The sequence below is a fragment of the Camelina sativa genome, chromosome 11, assembly GCF_030686135.1.
Source record: "Camelina sativa cultivar CO46 ecotype springtype chromosome 11, ASM3068613v1".
Lineage (NCBI taxonomy): Eukaryota > Viridiplantae > Streptophyta > Magnoliopsida > Brassicales > Brassicaceae > Camelina > Camelina sativa.
Window position 1 is genome coordinate 7,311,186 of NC_141890.1, and position 18,049 is coordinate 7,329,234.

Below are 18,049 nucleotides of genomic sequence, written 5' to 3' on the forward strand. Positions count from 1 at the left end.
CTGCTGAACAAGTACACTACAGACTGGAAACAGATTATGGCGTTACTAGGAGGTGAGGAGCTTGACAAGACCACACAACTTCTCATCAGCTATGCCTTTCAGAACACACTTCACTCAATATGGTTAAAGAGAAATGCTCGGCGTCATGGGAACAACCTGTTACGGAGGCGAGATTACTAAAGCTCATTGACAAAAACGTCCACAATTGGCTAAGCACTCTTAGAACTGGAAGGATATAAACATCCAAACCTGGTTTGCAGCAAGATTTTATTAGCCTTGAACTTATGATTTCATAGGTTTATTTTGTTTGAAATGTGTTTAATAACAGCTTTGTAAAACGTTTATTTTCTTTTGAATATAATTTAACATTAAATTAAAAAAATAAACTTAGTTCATTTTACGGTTGATTTGTTAAACCTTACTTTTCAAATAAATTAGTCGATATTACAATCATGGAATCTCGTCAAACTCATACGACATGCTTTTTGACTTATGCTAACTTTTTTTCTCCATCGTCTTGACTTTGCAGAAGCGAGTAATTGTTTAAGTGTACATAGCAGTGCTATGAAGATGGATTTGGGCGGTATATAATTTAAATAACAGAGTAACAGACCTATGTTTCGTTTTCCCGAAATCAACTGCCAAAAGTTACAACAAACGATTAAGAAAAATGAAAGTGACACATTAACGACTTAGCTTATCTTTTTCTTCATTCTTCTTCTTTTTTACCTATGCTTTGTTTTCCAGGAGGGCAGAAATTGAACCAAAATTTTGTTGATATACCGAATAAAGAATCGACGACGTGACATTATACTAAACTCGCTCTATGGTAGAATGTCTCTGCACCATATAGCAAAAGTTCTCTGAGGATGCTAATTATCCGTAAAAAGATTACAAACATTGGAGATATATAAGATGTTGTTGCATATTTATAAATGTATTATCAAAAGAAAAAATAATCACTTTATCCAAAAAAATTAAAAACAAAAAATCTTAGTGTGGACACTGACTGACAAGTGACAGCGACTAATCTCTCGTAACCATCAACTCATATTTATAGATACCAAAATTAAACGCAACTGCTAATCTCTCTAATCTTTTCCTTTGTCAAAACCAACTGCTAATCTCTTTTAGACTCTAGAGATAGCGACATATCTTCATTATTTCGTAGTAATTCATACAATTTTATTAATATTTAATTTTAATTTCGTGGGAAACATTGAAATTTGAAAGCGTCTACTAACATAAAGTTTCTCTTAACAACTATTTATAAATCGCAAGTTAATAATATTTCTATATTGGTTCTAACAACATGAATTTATACTAGTTTAAAACCGCATAGTGAGTTAGTGACACATCAACGACTATGTTATTTTTAGACCATTAGGATTTTTGCTGGTAATTTCAAAAAATAAAGATCTTATATATTTTCTTTTTGAATATAAATGGTTCATAAAGTAACGCATCCAGTCCAATATTTTAAAGTTATATGTTATGTCTTAAATTGACGTTAAAACGACGACGAAGTAGCCTTTGAGTGGATAATGTTACCGATCGAGTAATATATATATAGAGACTAGAGAGAGATGTTTGATCCTCACTGAGAGTCAGTAAGTTCTAAAACCAAATAGATCCTTCTTTTAATTTATTTAACTACATTAGCATAACGTTCACACCTTTACACACAAAAATATGGAGTCGTCGCGGAGCCTCGAGCACGTGCTCTCCATGCAAGGAGGCGATGATGTCGTCAGCTACGTGAACAACTGTTACGGTCCCGCCGCAGCTTTAGCCTTGAGCAAACCAATGCTGACGTCAGCTATCCACTCTATTAAGCTTACCAAAGGATGCTCCTACTCTCACCTGAAGATAGCCGATCTAGGTTGCGCAATCGGAGACAACACCTTTTCCACGATCGACACGGTGGTTGAGGTGTTACGGCAGAAGCTGGCCGTGGATAAAGACGGCGCAACCGAGCCGGAGTTTGAGGTCTTTTTCTCTGACTTGCCTTCTAACGACTTCAACACGTTGTTTCTGTCGTTGGATGAGAAAGTGAACGGTTCCAGCCGGAAGTACTTCGCGGCTGGCGCTCCGGGGTCGTTCTATAAGCGGCTGTTTCCCAAAGGAGAGCTCCATGTCGTTGTGACTATGAGCGCCTTACAATGGCTCTCTCAGGTATATGTATTATCATCCGCTATTTATTCAACATCGTTTTAAGTACTTATGTTAATTTTGGTGAATATATGAAGGGTCATGAACAGTTAAATATATTTTGAAGATTTTCATAGCTTCATAAGGATACTAAAACTGATTTCTAAATGATCTTCATTTCTTATAATGTGAATGTTAATGAACGATATCAAAAAAAACAATTGATAAAGTCCGACGAACCAACTTTATTTCTGTAACCTACAATGTTTTCATTTTTTTAATGAAAAACCATAAAACGTTACATTTCCTTGTACATTGGATATGATGTTAGATACCCGAAAAGGTGATGGAGAAAGGATCGAAGTCATGGAATAAGGGAAGGGTGTGGATTGAAGGAGCAGAGAAAGAAGTCGTGGAGACATACGCGGAGCAATCAGACAAGGACTTAGCCGAGTTCTTGAAATGTCGCAAAGAGGAGATTGTGGTAGGAGGAGTGTTGTTCATGTTGATGGGTGGTCGACCATCTGGCTCAGTCAGCCAAATCGGAGATACTGACTCGAGTCTCAAGCACCCTTTCACAACTTTGATGGATCAAGCTTGGCAAAATCTGGTAGACGAGGTAATCTCATGATGACGTCATTATGTTTCTTTTGTGAAGACTTTCATGTTTTTATGTATGGATTTTACAAAACGTCTCTTTGTAAAAGGGTTTAATTGAAGAGGAGAAACGAGATGGTTTTAACATCCCGGTGTACTTTAGAAGCATGGATGATATCGTTGCTGCGATTGATCGTTGTAGTGGTTTTAAGATAGAGAAAATGGAAAATTTTAAAATAGCTGATCACATGAATGGTAAGCAGGACGAGTTTATGAAAGATCCGGATTCGTATGGTCGATCCAGGGCTAACTATGTTCAAGCCGGTTTAAAGCCGATTGTTCAGGCCTATCTCGGTCCTGACCTGACCCTTAAGCTCTTCAAACGTTACGCAATTCGAGCTGCTGCCGACAAAAATATTCTCAACAAAGACACTTTTTATCATATGATCGCTGTTTCAGCAATTAGGGTTTGATGTTATTATCTATGTAGTATTACCAGAGTAAGACCATTGTATTTCATATGTATTATACTGTTTTCCATAACTTTTGAAATTTTACAATCTTTCCCTATATACTTTTTTTTAGTGAACAATATTACTTCGGATAAGAAAAACTACAAAGAATGGATCGGAAAAGTGAAACAAACCATTTATGTATCACACAATACGTGAAAAATGAGAAAAAGAGAACCTCGTGACCGCCAATGACACTTTCCCACGTGACACTCATTAAAACTTCAAAATAAACTTAATTCTTTTTTAACCCAAAACTTAAAGAAACTATCTCCCACCAGGCAACAGCCCCGTATTCATTCCTATCACACCACACACCACCATGGCTTCTTGATCAATTTCAAATCCTTAAGACAATATCCCAAACAAAACAATGAAAGATCTCTCTCTCTTCTTCCTCAAGAAATACTCTATTGCCTCGAGAATGCGAGGAAGAGGTGCACGTAGCGGCTTCGGGAGCTCTTGTGGCGGCGATGGCTCGACCTCTACACTAAACCAACATCAAAAGAACGATGTGGGCCTTTCGGTTACTCCTGAAAACACTCCTTTCAGTGGAGGGTCGCCGAGAACGCTGGAGGAGATGATACTTCAGCTAGAGGTTGAAGAAGATCTTGTTCGAAGAGCTAGACTCCGTGAATCTTACTACGGTACTTATGATAACTACGATGATGATGATGATGATGATAAGTTATCTCATCAGCCCGTTCGGATGTCATGCGTTAACAGTTCCGATATTTTGAGGTGCGTCAAGCTTATTTATATACATAGAAAATATTCATGAGGACTCATGAACTCTTACGAATACTTGCATACTTGCTTTACCTATTACAGTATGGTAATACTAATAATTAAGACGAATATCCCGTTGTCGATAGGAAAACAACTACCGATTTTGATTTCGTTTTACGAAATAAGTTATTAGTTTTATGACAACAAGTTATATAATTTATTAATTTCAGAATGTTTCATTGTCTATTCCATATTATGTTTTGTTGCTTGTATATCTAACTTATGTTCTATTTGCGTAAGGTCTGCGAGGAACGCGTTGAATCAGTACCCACGTTTCTCGTTGGACGGTAAGGATGCGATGTACCGGTCATCGTTCCGGCGCCAGCTTGGCACCAGTGTTGACATGACATTACAGGAAGGACGGAGATCCCACTGCGGGGACCAACGGACATCGAAGAGATCAAGCCAAGCGAGCTTGGAGACAAAACGCCTGCCTCGGACGGTGGCTGGAGAAAGTGTGGTATGGTGCAAGACAGGGGTGGTTGCAAAGCTGATGGGCTTGGAGATGATACCTGTTCCGGTCAAGGGGAAGAAGGGAAAAGATAAGTTAGGGACTCTGCTCAAAAGGGAGCGTCTAAGGAGGAGAGAGCGGACGTTGGACATTAATGGTCGGATCGGTCCAACGACTGAAGCTTCTTGCTCGTCCGAAGGATTTAACATGACGAGCCCATTTAGAGCGGTTGGATCACCGAGTCGCGTGGGTGGATGGCCCACAGTCCCTTTCCCATAGAGTCGCGTTTCAAAACTAGCCTATTGAAAACCTTCATGTTATTTATATCTAGAAATTTTCATCACTGATGGATTTAGTAACTACTTTTTTGTTTCTTATAAATTTTCAAGACTAATAAAAATTAAGATTCTCAAAACTCGAGCACAAATATTTTTCTCACTCGATTAATTCTCTCCGAGACAGAAATCTTAGGAATCAGGTGAACAACACAGTATACTAGTTCTGTCTCAAGCTCAGATTTTTAGTTTCAGATAGAGTCAGATGTTCATGGACGAGAGTACACTGCGACTCAACTGGAAAAATACCTAACAAAGTTTGTTTGAGAAGCCCCAAAAAAATTATGGATTTGTGTTGGATATATCATACAGGAAGTCCTAGCTCAGACATACTCATGATCCTTTTGTTCAATGCAATCCTCTTCTGTCGCAAGAGCGAAGTCATGGAAGCCACCTAATGAGTCAAGACATGAGAATTTGATGAGACGTTCATTGCATTGAAGCTAAAACAATGGGAGAGAAGAATAAAGTCAGACTCACTTCGGCTCTAAGCTTGATAGCATCCCTTCCAGGAATTTGCCGAAGTCCGTCCATCAAATCTGCAGAGAACAGAGATCTCTGTGTAAAATTGAAATCTGACGTAGCGGCATCATCAAAGATACCATCGGAAGGGAGAAGGGAGTAAAAATAAATCTTGTTCAACATTACCTGCAGCTTCACATTCAACTTTGTGGACGGACTTAGCAAGACGATGTATATCATTTCCAGAGTTCCTATAGATATAACAGAAGTAGCCAATAGCCATATTAACACAAATGATGTCAATAGCTTAGTAAGATAAGTGGGAGCGTCGATGTTTGGAACATACATGAGTTCAGAGAGACCGCGTTTCATATCCTTCTCTGCTAAAGTCGCCCTCTCAAGCAATTTCTTGCTCTCCTTTTTCATCAAGTCTACAGACATGTTCAACTCCTGAACATGCTTCTCAGCTCTCAAGAACTGTGCCTGATGAGATGATTTTGAAGTGGATGTAAAAACAAGAGAAGGGACACAAACCAGGGAAAGTATAACAAAGAACAAATTTGAAGCCAATGGCATGGTAGACCTCTTCGCTTTGAAATCGGCCTAGTGTTTGACGAAACAAGAATCTTCTTGGGCCTGTAAGCAGTAGAACAACAGAAAATCAGATTCAAACAAGACACATCCAAGTAAAACAGATGTAATACTATTTGGATGCTCCTACGCAAAGGAAACTTGTAAGTTGTAAAAGCGATAAGAGAGTAGAGGTTATACCTCGCATCAGAACAAGACTAGCAGCGACACCAATCCCAACAGCAGCAGCTGGATGCTCTTTTGCGTATGTCAATTCTTCTGCAAAGAAAACAAAACCAGCAGAGGATACAATCGATAAACCGTGACAAATCTAGTGAATCATGCGAGGAAGATTATATAGTTTCAGATCACTATAAGATGCACTACAAGTACATATGAAGGTTTTTAGGCAAATATCTGTTATATGATTATATAACAATGGTTTGATCTAAAATACTCGTTCCTAAGCACTACATTAGTCTACAAGTATAATTTGGCTGCAAGTTACCTGTTACTTTGCTGAAGAAAGCATTCTCATAGGTCTTATATTGAGTCAAAGCATGTGGAATGAAATCCTGCAATTTCAGAAACCAAAATCAAAACTACAACAGGATTGTACGGGATACGAAGACACAATTGTAGACTGGGATCACTGCCAATAAGTTCTAATGCTATTATTCAACAAGAAGATTTCACCATATGAACAAAACTTAGCACCATGCCAATACATAGAAACGTCTAATCAGAGCAAATCCTGTTTTGAATCGAACTCATTTCAAGTAATTAAAGCTTATGAGATATTGAATTCCAAATCCATGGTTTTGTTGCTAAGAATCTCGATTCGTAAGAAACGTCATGGTGAACAAAAGAGAGAGATTAGTAACCTGTATAGAGCGGAACTGAGAGGTCGAGTTTTCACGGAAGGAACGAGCAGAGCGCATGGCGGAATCCGTCGATTCCTTCACCGTCTGTTGGAGATCACCCACCCATTTCTCTGCTCCTCCCATGGCTTCCCCCACCGAATCAACCACACCGATCGCTTTATGCTCCATCGCATCAGAAACAGTTTCAGTCGCGATCGCTGGAGCCGAATCGTCGGTAACGCCGGTTGCTTCGGTTTCGCTCATCGTCTCCGATTTGCCTTTTCTGACACCCGAGACAAACGCTACGCTTCTTCTTTCAACTTGAGAATCACCTTTCACCGGTTCGGTTCGATTCGATTCGGTTCAATTTGATTCTAAATTAGAAGTTGGTTTAAATCGGTTAAGGTCGACCCGGCCCCTTTATATATCAATTTGTAGTTAATGGGCTTTTAAGATTGGGTCTGCAACTTTACGTTGCATTTCTCTTTCTTCGTCTTCGTCTTCGTCTTCGTGTTCCTTTCCTCCATCATTTTTTTTTTTTTCTTCTCCCACCATTTCTGCAGACCTCTCCTCCCAGAAGATAAAAAAGACAACAATAAAAGAGGCTCTCTTTCATCTTGGTGGAGATCTCTCAATTAAAGAAGAGAAAATATTTCTTTCTCTCTGGATCTCCAAAAAGTAAGAACATTTACAAGGTTTGGTTTTGTATCTGTTTTGTTTAGATTACTCTATGATAATTGGGATTTTTTCTTTTCACGGATTAGCTCTAGTTCCAATTATTCATTGGTTGGTAAAGTTTATATTTTTTCGTCAATTATATAATTAGTTTATTCGTGTTTGCATTGAAAACTTGGTTTTCTTGCGTTTTCCTGTCTGAATATTGAGCTATTGATCTTAATGAAAATGAGTTTTTTTGGGAATGCCGTTATGTTTATTTAGATCTGCTGAAACTGAATATAATACGGATGGAACAAAGATGGGAAATTTATTAGGTTTTCATCATGTTCTTTCTAATTATTTTAGAAACGAGAGATTTGGGTGGGGAAGGAAAGCAGGAGGAAGAGGCAATGGCAGCTAGGTATTGGTGTCATATGTGTACACAAATGGTGAATCCAATCATTGATGCTGAGATCAAATGTCCCTTTTGCCAAAGCGGGTTTGTCGAGGAAATGAGCGGTGAGATTACTGGTGGCAGCAGCGGTGGTCTAAGGGAGGTTCAAGACCCTGAGATCGATTTTGGTACAGACCGTGCATTGTCTCTATGGGGTCCAATCTTGCTTGGAATGATGAGCAATCCTCGGAGACGTAGAAGGTTTAGGAGGACAGAGTTTGGTGTTGATAATGATGATGATGAGGAGGTCAATGGTGCTGCTGATGATGTTGTTGGTGGAAATGACCGCAATGTCCATCATCTTCATCATCATCGTCGTCATAGGCACAGGCAACAAGGTAGAGAGATTGATTTAGACAGAGAGTTTGAGTCTATCCTTAGGAGGAGACGGAGAAGCTCAGCTACCATACTGCAGTTGCTTCAGGGGATTCGTGAAGGGATTACTTCCGAGTATGAGAGCTCGGACCGAGACCCGTTTAATCAGTCAGCTGTTGTTCAGGGATCGACGAGTTTGAATCAAAACCGGAACAACACTTCTCTTTCTGCTATTGGAGATTACTTTGTTGGACCCAGTTTAGACCACTTGCTTGAACATCTAGCTGATAACGATCCTATCAGGCATGGGACTCTTCCAGCTCGAAAAGAAGCCGTGGAGAATCTCCCAACGGTCAAGATAAGTGAGCCATTGCAATGCTCGGTTTGTTTGGATGATTTTGACAAAGGAAGTGAAGCTAAAGAGATGCCGTGTAAGCACAAGTTTCACATCCGGTGTATAGTACCGTGGCTCGAGCTTCACAGTTCGTGTCCTGTCTGCCGTTATGAACTCCCTCCTGATGATGAGACAAAGATAGATCCGGTAAGACCGAGAACAAGAACTCTAGAGATCAACATAAGTAATGAGAATATGGAAGATGATGCAAGCATTAATAATGTGAGCGAGAGAAGGTTCTCTTTTCCGTGGCCATTCAGCGGATTATTCTCTTCCTCCTCTTCTTCATCCGCATCCGCCTCAGGGTCATCTCATCTTGGTGAGAACTCATAATCAGGGTGAAGGAAAACATCATCACTATTCCTCAGTTTGTAGTACATAAAATCTTGTTCACTCAGATTTTTGAATATAACAAATAAACACTTTGGATGAATGGAAACTTCTCTTTATTTGTTTTATATCATCTTGCTTGACTTAATGTGCTGCATAAACTCAAACTATTTGCATTTTGCACAGATGAATCTGATGATCATATGGGTTTGTTTGTGATTCAATAGTTTCCGTTAAAAGTACTTCTTTTTCTTTCTCTTTTGGTGTGTAAAACATAAAAAGATGGACACAGGTATTTATGTAGAGAGGGAGGGGCATGTGAATTTGGTTGTGGACTGCATGCAATATCTTCAAATACGAATCCCAAAGCTCTGTGATCACGAGCCAAATGATTCACGTTACACATTTTGGCAAGATATATTCAAAAAATAGACTTTAGTTATGCAATTGCACTCGTACCAAACAAAGCAGAGTATGGTCCAACAACATTATGTAATGTGTGAAGTTTCAACTTGTCAGCCAAACACAAAAAAAAATCAAAATCAAAAAAGACTTGGAGTTTCCATGAAAACTTTATGAATAATATCCAAAACGCTAAGAAACTCCGGAAAAACGCATAACGCAAAATGAGATCACTTGACAGTCAAGATCTTGATAACAATAGCGTTACCTGTGCGGAGGAGAGCCACCACGGAGTCTCCGGTCTTGCACAGCTGCTTCTTTTTCCCGTACTCTGTCGCGAACTCGATAGTCTCTTCTGTTGACTCGTCAATCGAGGCTCTAGCTGATCCAGCGTACAGCACCGGGACTAAACCGCGGAAGATGAGGCTGTGTCTTGCCGGTGCCTCGTTGCTACACGACCAATCAAAAGAGTCGGACGTGATTTCTGGAACTACAACAGACAAAATGGGTATCCCTGGTCTGTACTTAGCCACCAGTTTGGCCGTGCTACCTCCTCTGGTCAACACCAACATGAGAGTGGCTCTAGAGGAAGTAGCGGTTCTGACTGCAGAGGAAGCAAGTGACTCAATCGGGCTCATGGGAACCTCAGCGTGAAGCATTATTCTCTTGAAGATGTCTCCATTGTCCAGTGTGCTCTCTGCTTCCACACATATCTTCGCCATTGTACGGACAGCAAGCTCTGGATATGCTCCTGCTGCGGTTTCACCGCTCAGCATGACACAGTCCGTACCATCGAGGACAGCGTTTGCAACATCAGTAGCTTCTGCTCTTGTTGGTCGTGGGGATTTGATCATAGACTCGAGCATCTGAGTCGCTGTAACCACTGGCTTCCCCATGAAGTTGCACTTGTAGATCATCACTTTCTGAGCTAAGAATATCTTCTCGATTGGGATCTCCATTCCAAGGTCACCTCTTGCGATCATAAACGCATCCGAGTTTACCAAGATGTCATCAAAATTGGCCACACCTTCTTGGTTTTCAACCTGACAATATATAAAGTAACATATCATAAGAATTTGAACATAGAAATGTGATATTAGTTTGAGTGGCGTTTATATGTATACCTTTGACATGAGAAGAATGGTTTTGGCATGTTTCCCTAGTAGCTTCCTAACCTGCACCAAGTCTGAACCTTTTCTGACGAAAGACAGAGCAATCATGTCGATTTGATTTGGAACTCCCCATTCAAGAATGTCTTGCTTGTCTTTTTCAGTTAGAGTTGGGAGATCAACCACAACACCAGGGAGATTAACGTTCTTCCTCTCACCAAGCATTGATGTGTTCTCACAACGGCAACGGACCGTGCCCTTTGCTTTGTCACAAGAAAGAACCTTTAAGGAGATGGTACCATCGGCACAGAGTATCCCCATGCCTGGATTGACATCTTCAGCTAACTTTTTGTAGCTCATGCAAATCGTCTTATCATCACCTTTCAAGTCATAGTCTGTCGAAATGGTGATTTCTTGGCCTTGTTTCAACTGGATAGGTTTCCCATCCTTTAAGAACCCGGTTCGAATCTCTGGTCCCTGCCAAACAAATCCAAAATCCTTTGTTATAGCATTATTCAAAAAAACATACCCCAAAACATATAATCTATCAGGTTCATGATATTATTAATAATAAGGCCTCTACAAAAAAAAAGAGTACGTATCAGCTAACATTAAGCTACACATCCACTTCACATTTTTATTAACTTTCCTGTAAAAGACAAGAGAGTGAGAATTTCAAGCAAAGACTCTATTGACAGTTTCTATAACACAAACGTACCATATCACAAATATCAGGAAACAAAACAAGTGTCCTCAGATCAACAATGAAATACACCAAGCAATACAGAAACAGGCGTGAACAGAGCCCATCAGCCCAAATCAAAAGAAAACACCGCAATGGCATCCCTATAGAAATGCACATATATCACAGAAGTTTTTAATAAGATTGACCTTGGTGTCGAGCATGACAGCACAGAGCATGCCAGTGTTAAGCATAGCCTGACGAAGATTGTCGAGGGTCTCCTGGTGATATTCATAAGATCCATGAGAAAAGTTGAAGCGAGCCACGCTCATCCCCGCCCTAAGAAGCTTCTCAACCATTGGAACGGATCTGGACGCTGGCCCGAGTGTGCACACGATCTTAGTCTTTGGCCTCTGTTCCATAGCCATCGTAGTAGCGTAAACGATCTCAATACACAAAATAATAACAAAAGACGATCTGGCCGAGACGATCAAGGACTGTGATGATACTGTGTCAGAGAGATCTGATTTGGAGGACAAGGCAGAGACAGATCTCTTTGAAACCTTTGATGTGGAAATGCAAGTTTGTTGGTTGGTGGGAGGTGCAAAGGCAAAAACCTAAACGCAGGTTGCTGGAAGAAAAATAAAAATCACTTAGGGGCTAAAATGAAGAAATTATGTTGTAATTTTTTGGTTTTTTGTGATAGAAAATAAAATAGCCACGTAATAATAAAGATTAATAAATACATCATTTTTTTGTTTTTGTGATTTCACTCCGAACAACAATTATATCCGTTTTGTTATCATAGAATCTAGTATTTTGAATTCAGAAGTCTAGAGTAACAAAACATTAATCACATAAACCCCCAAAAAAATGTTAAAACTCAGCACACTTAACAAAGTACATTACAATGTGTAACACTTGATACTTGTCTTGAAAGAAACCTGCCTCATCAATTTTATACTAGTATATATATGTATCAGAGTATAACGTATTGGCCTATTAGCTCAGTTGGTTAGAGCGTCGTGCTAATAACGCGAAGGTCACAGGTTCGATCCCTGTATAGGCCATTTTAATTAAATTTAGTCAGGGCGACGATAAAACGTCGTCGTTTGTTTTCCCTGAGATATTTTTCTTTTCTTTTCAATTTACGGATATCGTTATCTGCTTCTTCTTCTTCTGATTAACACGACGAAGCAGAGAGAGAGAGAAGAAGAGCTCGAAACAAAAAAAATGGAGGGAACCATATCGCCGCTTTGCTTACGTTCGTCCTCGAGTCTCTGTTACTTCTCCAGTAACGTTTCACCAGATTCTCACCGTTCTATAGGATTTACATTGGTGGATTCGCTCCGGCCGACGAACTTGGTTTCCCTAAGGACTGGAAATAAACGGTCGTCGTCTCTACGGCTGTTTCTATCCCCGACGAGAAGCGCTCTACGTACGCCGAAGATTTCCGCGGAGGAGGTGAAAGATGTCCCGATGCCTAAGATAGATAAGAGCGGTCGATTGAGCAGTCCTCGAGCCGCACGCGAGCTCGCTCTGTAAGCTTCATTATCTCTCTTTGTTCGTTTCTTAATTCGTATTCGCTATTTCGCTGGTGAATTGGAGATTTTGCTGGAAAAAAGAAATCGTCTTTACTGAAATTGGGACGATTTTGGTTATCTTTGTGGCTTCGTGGGACTAGAATGAAGCTCAAATTAGAGTTCCATGAGTATTGGGTTTAAGGTCTTATCCAAAACCCTAAAACCTGAAATCAATTTTAGTTTAGATGGGATAACTCTAGACTATATACACTTTGGTTTCCACTGAAATGAACTAGTGTATGATTATTTGCTGTTGGTTTGAATCTGTTCTCTAATTTTCTTATTTTGGATGATCTTGACAGAGTAATACTTTATGCCGCATGCTTAGAAGGATCAGACCCTATTCGTCTCTTTGAGAAGAGAATAAATGCAAGAAGAGGCAAGTATCTCAACTAAACCATGTTTTTTTTTTAATCTTGTTTTTGTTTCCTGCTTCAACACAGTCATGAATATAGGACCCATTGTAATCTCTGTGATTTTTATTAGTACTATTTCCTACTTTGTGATTTCCTACTTTGTGAATCACTTGCTCAATTTTTTTTTCTGGATTTAGATGCTTGTGATGAGTATAATGTTTGGCTTTGTACAGAGCCTGGATACGAGTTTGACAAGAATTCTTTGTTGGAATACAACCACATGAGCTTTGGAGGACCCCCAGTTAAGACAGAAACAAAAGAAGAGGAAGATGAGCTTGTGCGCCATGATGAAAAAGAATCGAAAATCGGTTGGTCAAGTTTTTCTCTTCTGCTTTACTTATTATATATAGCAAAAAGACTCTTGTTTGGATCAGCTAATGGAAATTTCCCTTGTAAACGACATACTAATACCTGTTTTTTAATCCTCTTTTTTTTCTGCAGAAGCAGAAGTGCTTTCAGCTCCCCCAAAGCTGGTGTATAGCAAACTTGTATTACGGTAATCTATAACATGTATCGATGGATAGAAATTGCTGCTTACTTTACTCCAAAATAAATCTTGAATACCCTATTGCTACTATTTATTTTTCCAAAGGTTTGCAAAGAAACTCTTGGCTGCTGTGGTTGATAAATGGGATACTCATGTCGTTATCATCGAGAAAATCTCGCCCCCAGACTGGAAGGTATAAACTAAACACTTAAACTTCAACTACGGTCGAGTACTGGATCCTTTAAAATTAAGGAACCACCAAACTCAAAACTTCGTTGCTTAGCATTATCTTCCGGTGTCTCTTTATGTGATAGCTCACATTATTATTAGCTGTTTGGCACCCTGAGCTCAACAGTTGACTTTTGAATTAGCTTCTTTATTTTGGTTGTGTGATTGTATGCATATCTGTCTTTCTCTTACCACCGATAATAACCTTATGGATGTTTTGGCAACTATTCGCAGAGTGCACCAGCTGGAAGAATACTAGAGTTTTCAATTCTTCACTTGGCAATGTCTGAAGTGGCAGTACTTGAAACCCGACACCCAATAGTCATAAACGAGGTAACATACAGTTAGTTTTGCAATGTGATACACACCTTGCTCTTGTTGTGAACTAACACTTGTTACAAAAATGATGTGAAAAAAGGCTGTTGATCTTGCAAAACGGTTCTGCGATGGATCAGCGCCACGCATAATCAACGGATGCCTAAGGACATATGTCAAGGAAAGAGCGGCAACATCAACACCTCAAGCTTTAGAATCAAAGCAAGAAGTGTCAGTATAAGTTAGAAGTAAAACCTGCAATCTACGTTAGGAGGCAGGCAGGCAGGCAGCCTCAGGATTTTGGTCGTCGGAAAAAGCTCGTAGGCAAAGTGTTGATCCCATGATCTTATATATATATAGACGGAGTCACTATGAGGAGAGATTCTGTCTTCACAGACCGCTTCAGGTACGAAGGTTTTGATAAACCTGAGACTGAATCTCTATCAATTGCAGCTCAACATGAATATTTGCTAAGAAACACAAACATGCTCATGTCTGTATTATTAATATATATTACCCTAAGATTTTTATGATTTTATGTCGTAGTCGGTAGTTTTCATGTTTATGTCTTTGTATTCTCCTTCACTTGTGTCCCATATTTGAGAAACAAAAAACAAGCTGTATAAGTGTATAATCAGTTTTTTCGTAAAGTTTTCTTTGATTCCTCAAAATGGAGATGTTTTTTACTTACAGTAACAGAGAGGTAAGAGTTTTTTACTTTTTTTGTTGTTGTTGTCTTACTCACGTACTAAAAGGGCCCTTGACAAAAAAAAAAAAGCCCAAACCAAAAGATAGAACCCATGAGAGAGAGCTGATGCTAAAACGGGAGCGTAAAGCATAGAGATTAGGGCATCTTCTTGTAATCAAACCTACTCGTGGCCGTATATAAACTTCTTTGTATTATAAGTTCATAACAAACAACCTCGCGGCGTATTTATATATCTGTTTATCAATCGATTCGATTTTTGGTGAAATCTCATTAGCAATGGCTTATCTATAGTTTTCGTAGTCGTAGATTCGAAATGTTTTTTTTTTTTTTTTCGTTTTCTTGAGTCTTAAGAGAAAAGAGATGGTGAGGATGACGAAAAAAATCATTCGGATTCCCTTTGAATTCCCTACGGGAAAGATGTGATTATATAACCAGCTACTTCTGACTCATCCATCTTCTTTTTTTTTATTCCTTTGCTTACTCTGCCTTGGTTTGATTTAGTGTGAAGTCTTCTTATGAAATTTTTGTTTAGTTTAAGTAGTCTTTGATGATGAAAGATGACGAAAAAAAATCGTTCGGATTCCCTTTGAATTCCCTTCGACGGGAAAGATGTGATCACAAACCAGCTACTTCTGATTCATCCATCATTAGATTTTTACTAATTTTTTTCAAATCTTGATTTTCTAAGGAAAAAAAAGTAGGCCAGTGATGCAAGAAAATATTTGCTACTCTTGATGAAGAACTTTGTTCTTTCACTTGATGATTGGTTTTACCACCAAGATCTCTGAGGCCTTTTTTTTGTTTTCTTCTACTTTTTTTTTTATTCCAATTTTATCAGTCATGTTCTTGTGTTTTAATTTACAGATATCAATTCGAAGTAACCAAAGGTTTAGACTCGTGAACAAACTTTGAAATGTTTATCTTATTCGTCAATGGACTTATGATGTGAAACCACTCTAGCCACTATTCAGATTTTCTCAGGCCAAACAAGTTTAGATTAAACCAGACCAATTAAAAAGCAAGAGGGAAAAATATTAAAGAATATACGACATCTCTGATATTCAAAGCTAACATGTTCAATCGAGCAGAAGCCGACATGATGGGGAAGGCCTACGTACAGCTGCTAACTCCCGGACCATCCGATACTTCTCTCTAAAATCATTTGAGTCCAAAGAGAAACTTTTCTTTAAACCAGTTGCATTCCCTAGGACATATGTTGCCAATTCTTTATCTCTTACTCTACCTTTATACCCACTCCACTTGAAACCTTCAAGACTGGACAACAAACTCGCAGGAACAGAACTCGGCCGCTTCCAGCAATTCGGGATCTCTGAACTAGGAAGTCCACGGCAATAATGATGCTGATAACAATTACCAACAATTACACGGCAATGATCACGATCAAAAACATACTTGTGCTAAAAGTGACAGTAGAGAAAAAAAAAAAAGACTTATACATACATTGGTGAGTGTGAGAAACCGTAGTTTAGGGGAATCTTGGAGCATTTGAGTAAGAAGATCCCACCAACCTGGAGTACACGTACATATCTTAAGGTCAACAAGGTGACGGACGATTATTTCAGAAGGATTCATAACCTGTTAATATAAACAAAATTTTAAGTCAGAATAGTACGGAGGAACAATATATATATATACATGCTAATCACAAGATTTGTTATTACCTCTGGTAGTGATAAACATAGATAAAGGCCTCTGACCCAACTAAGCTTTCTGAGATACTTCTGAGCAACTGATTTATTACTAGTCCCAATACGTGCCATGACCAAATCAGGCATTTTCCGACGGGAGTCGAGAAGAACATAATTAGAAACAAAAAAATATTTCAAAGGAGCCTTGATCACATTACTACTACCCTTTCCAAACATCTCGTCGAACTTTTTCTCAAAAAAATGCCGTCCTCTTAAGGAAGACACATCAGCAGTGTATTCTATAGTGTGGCCTGCCATATGTATCGTACAGTCGCCATCGACATTAGGTCGTGCTAAACTCAACTCCTCAAGATTAGGGCAACCGTATATAAGCCTAAGAACAGAAGTTTTGTCTGCGAAACCGGGACTCCTAAGGTATAGTTTTTTGAGGCAAGGGAGGCAAACCGCTAAAGGAACATCCACAAGAACGCAATCTTTGATGTTGAGTAACAAGCTCTCGAGTGTTTCACATGTATATAAGCTACGAGGCAAACGGAAGGATCTTTCCTCAGCATAAGCAATAGAAATTTCAAGCTCACGCATACGACGACTAACTGCAATATCAATCCATAGCCCAACATCTACATCACGGCATTCAAGGTTAAGATTAAGATTCTTGAGAACCAACCTCTCTAGAACTGGACCGTTATGTTTTAGCAAAGATCTGTAAACAAACTGCGTGAATCTTTGGTTTTGACTTCTACAACAGTATTCAAGTTTTGGCACCGATCTCCAAAGGTATCGCCATCTTTTGGACAAACGACTCGTGACAATGACATCTTTTGTTGGTATAAATGACAGTATTTGCAAGAGCAAGTGATCCGGACATTGACTGATGATGTCCATATCAACACTACAAAACCAAAAGTCGAAAGACTTAAAAAGGATATATATACATATATGATTCGAAGCACAGACACACAACACATAAAAACAGAGAATCACAGTAAAAAAAAAAAAAAAAAAATTACACTGATTGTTTGGAGATATGCGTAGTTCCTTGTTTGTCAAGATCTTTAGCTCTTTGTTTCCTCGGCGACTAAGGACTAAAAATTGACGAGAAAAAACCTAAACCCTAGCAGAAAGTAAATCAGGGGGCTGTAAATCAAGTCAAAATTACATATATATATATATATATATAGATTGAAATGAACTGCAATCTACAATCTAGGAGAATCTAAACTACAAGAAGATATAATCTCTATGACTCTATCCTTCTGTTACGGAGCTACCAGACCTATGAAGATCCAATATACGCATCTCTTGTACCGAAGATGCTTTAGTATGTAAACCAGTGATGAACTGGTTTTAACCACAGTCTAATCTAACTCCAATATATAATGTCAAAATTACTCATTTGTACAATACAAGTCGTTATCTATAATTTAAAAACTTTATAGTGATTAACGATGTGAAGTTACCTTGATACAGACTGTCTACTGCTGGCTGTGAAGCCACATATCTTTTGAGAACGATTAATATTCCGCGTCAAACATGGATGCGAGGGTAAAAAGCTGAGGGAGTCAGAT

General features: G+C 38.9%; 7 protein-coding genes and 4 non-coding genes across 12 annotated transcripts; 8 read left to right on the top strand and 3 right to left on the bottom strand.

The window, feature by feature from the left end:
• Positions 1 to 1,459: 1,459 nt before the first annotated feature.
• On the top strand, positions 1,460 to 3,318 carry LOC104722314 (gibberellic acid methyltransferase 1). Its single transcript, XM_010440458.3, has 3 exons — positions 1,460 to 2,175; positions 2,483 to 2,770; positions 2,859 to 3,318. The coding sequence occupies exons 1-3, from the start codon at positions 1,693 to 1,695 to the stop codon at positions 3,219 to 3,221; spliced, it is 1,134 nt and encodes a 377-aa protein (XP_010438760.2). The 5' UTR covers positions 1,460 to 1,692; the 3' UTR covers positions 3,222 to 3,318.
• Positions 3,319 to 3,537: 219 nt separating this feature from the next.
• LOC104730769 (uncharacterized) lies at positions 3,538 to 4,915 on the top strand. Its single transcript, XM_010449976.3, has 2 exons — positions 3,538 to 4,001; positions 4,290 to 4,915. Exons 1-2 carry the CDS (start codon positions 3,634 to 3,636, stop codon positions 4,777 to 4,779), a joined length of 858 nt encoding a protein of 285 aa, XP_010448278.2. The 5' UTR covers positions 3,538 to 3,633; the 3' UTR covers positions 4,780 to 4,915.
• Position 4,916: 1 nt separating this feature from the next.
• Positions 4,917 to 7,123, bottom strand: LOC104722317 (RGS1-HXK1-interacting protein 1). Its single transcript, XM_087474001.1, has 8 exons — positions 6,752 to 7,123; positions 6,376 to 6,442; positions 6,069 to 6,146; positions 5,881 to 5,933; positions 5,644 to 5,780; positions 5,484 to 5,548; positions 5,316 to 5,374; positions 4,917 to 5,229 (listed from the first exon to the last, which is right to left on the bottom strand). Exons 1-8 carry the CDS (start codon positions 6,992 to 6,994, stop codon positions 5,140 to 5,142), a joined length of 792 nt encoding a protein of 263 aa, XP_087330127.1. The 5' UTR covers positions 6,995 to 7,123; the 3' UTR covers positions 4,917 to 5,139.
• Positions 7,124 to 7,181: 58 nt separating this feature from the next.
• LOC104722318 (E3 ubiquitin-protein ligase SIRP1) lies at positions 7,182 to 9,008 on the top strand. Of its 2 annotated transcripts, none has more exons than XM_010440463.3 (2): positions 7,182 to 7,425; positions 7,754 to 9,008. In XM_010440463.3, exon 2 carries the CDS (start codon positions 7,798 to 7,800, stop codon positions 8,881 to 8,883), a length of 1,086 nt encoding a protein of 361 aa, XP_010438765.2. In that variant the 5' UTR covers positions 7,182 to 7,425; positions 7,754 to 7,797; the 3' UTR covers positions 8,884 to 9,008. The 2 variants fall into 2 exon arrangements, with proteins under 2 accessions (XP_010438765.2, XP_010438764.2); XM_010440462.2 differs by having other exon boundaries at positions 7,182 to 7,408.
• Positions 9,009 to 9,300: 292 nt separating this feature from the next.
• On the bottom strand, positions 9,301 to 11,756 carry LOC104722319 (putative pyruvate kinase, cytosolic isozyme). The gene is made up of 3 exons (XM_010440465.3): positions 11,283 to 11,756; positions 10,407 to 10,868; positions 9,301 to 10,325 (listed from the first exon to the last, which is right to left on the bottom strand). Exons 1-3 carry the CDS (start codon positions 11,499 to 11,501, stop codon positions 9,513 to 9,515), a joined length of 1,494 nt encoding a protein of 497 aa, XP_010438767.1. The 5' UTR covers positions 11,502 to 11,756; the 3' UTR covers positions 9,301 to 9,512.
• A 313-nt stretch (positions 11,757 to 12,069) lies between these two features.
• Positions 12,070 to 12,143, top strand: TRNAI-AAU (transfer RNA isoleucine (anticodon AAU)). Its single transcript has one exon. It is a non-coding gene; the product is annotated as a tRNA-Ile (tRNA).
• Positions 12,144 to 12,204: 61 nt separating this feature from the next.
• Positions 12,205 to 14,773, top strand: LOC104722320 (uncharacterized). Its single transcript, XM_010440466.3, has 7 exons — positions 12,205 to 12,614; positions 12,959 to 13,035; positions 13,246 to 13,380; positions 13,514 to 13,568; positions 13,665 to 13,752; positions 14,022 to 14,120; positions 14,206 to 14,773. The coding sequence occupies exons 1-7, from the start codon at positions 12,307 to 12,309 to the stop codon at positions 14,341 to 14,343; spliced, it is 900 nt and encodes a 299-aa protein (XP_010438768.2). The 5' UTR covers positions 12,205 to 12,306; the 3' UTR covers positions 14,344 to 14,773.
• Positions 14,774 to 15,174: 401 nt separating this feature from the next.
• LOC147933719 (small nucleolar RNA R12) lies at positions 15,175 to 15,261 on the top strand. Its single transcript, XR_015573214.1, has one exon. It is a non-coding gene; the product is annotated as a small nucleolar RNA R12 (small nucleolar RNA).
• Positions 15,262 to 15,361: 100 nt separating this feature from the next.
• Positions 15,362 to 15,452, top strand: LOC147933720 (small nucleolar RNA R12). Its single transcript, XR_015573227.1, has one exon. It is a non-coding gene; the product is annotated as a small nucleolar RNA R12 (small nucleolar RNA).
• Positions 15,453 to 15,511: 59 nt separating this feature from the next.
• LOC147933721 (small nucleolar RNA SNORD24) lies at positions 15,512 to 15,603 on the top strand. Its single transcript, XR_015573253.1, has one exon. It is a non-coding gene; the product is annotated as a small nucleolar RNA SNORD24 (small nucleolar RNA).
• A 111-nt stretch (positions 15,604 to 15,714) lies between these two features.
• On the bottom strand, positions 15,715 to 18,034 carry LOC104722321 (putative F-box/FBD/LRR-repeat protein At4g26350). Its single transcript, XM_019232538.2, has 5 exons — positions 17,942 to 18,034; positions 17,492 to 17,595; positions 16,494 to 17,373; positions 16,273 to 16,407; positions 15,715 to 16,172 (listed from the first exon to the last, which is right to left on the bottom strand). Exons 3-5 carry the CDS (start codon positions 17,364 to 17,366, stop codon positions 15,888 to 15,890), a joined length of 1,293 nt encoding a protein of 430 aa, XP_019088083.1. The 5' UTR covers positions 17,367 to 17,373; positions 17,492 to 17,595; positions 17,942 to 18,034; the 3' UTR covers positions 15,715 to 15,887.
• Positions 18,035 to 18,049: the final 15 nt, after the last annotated feature.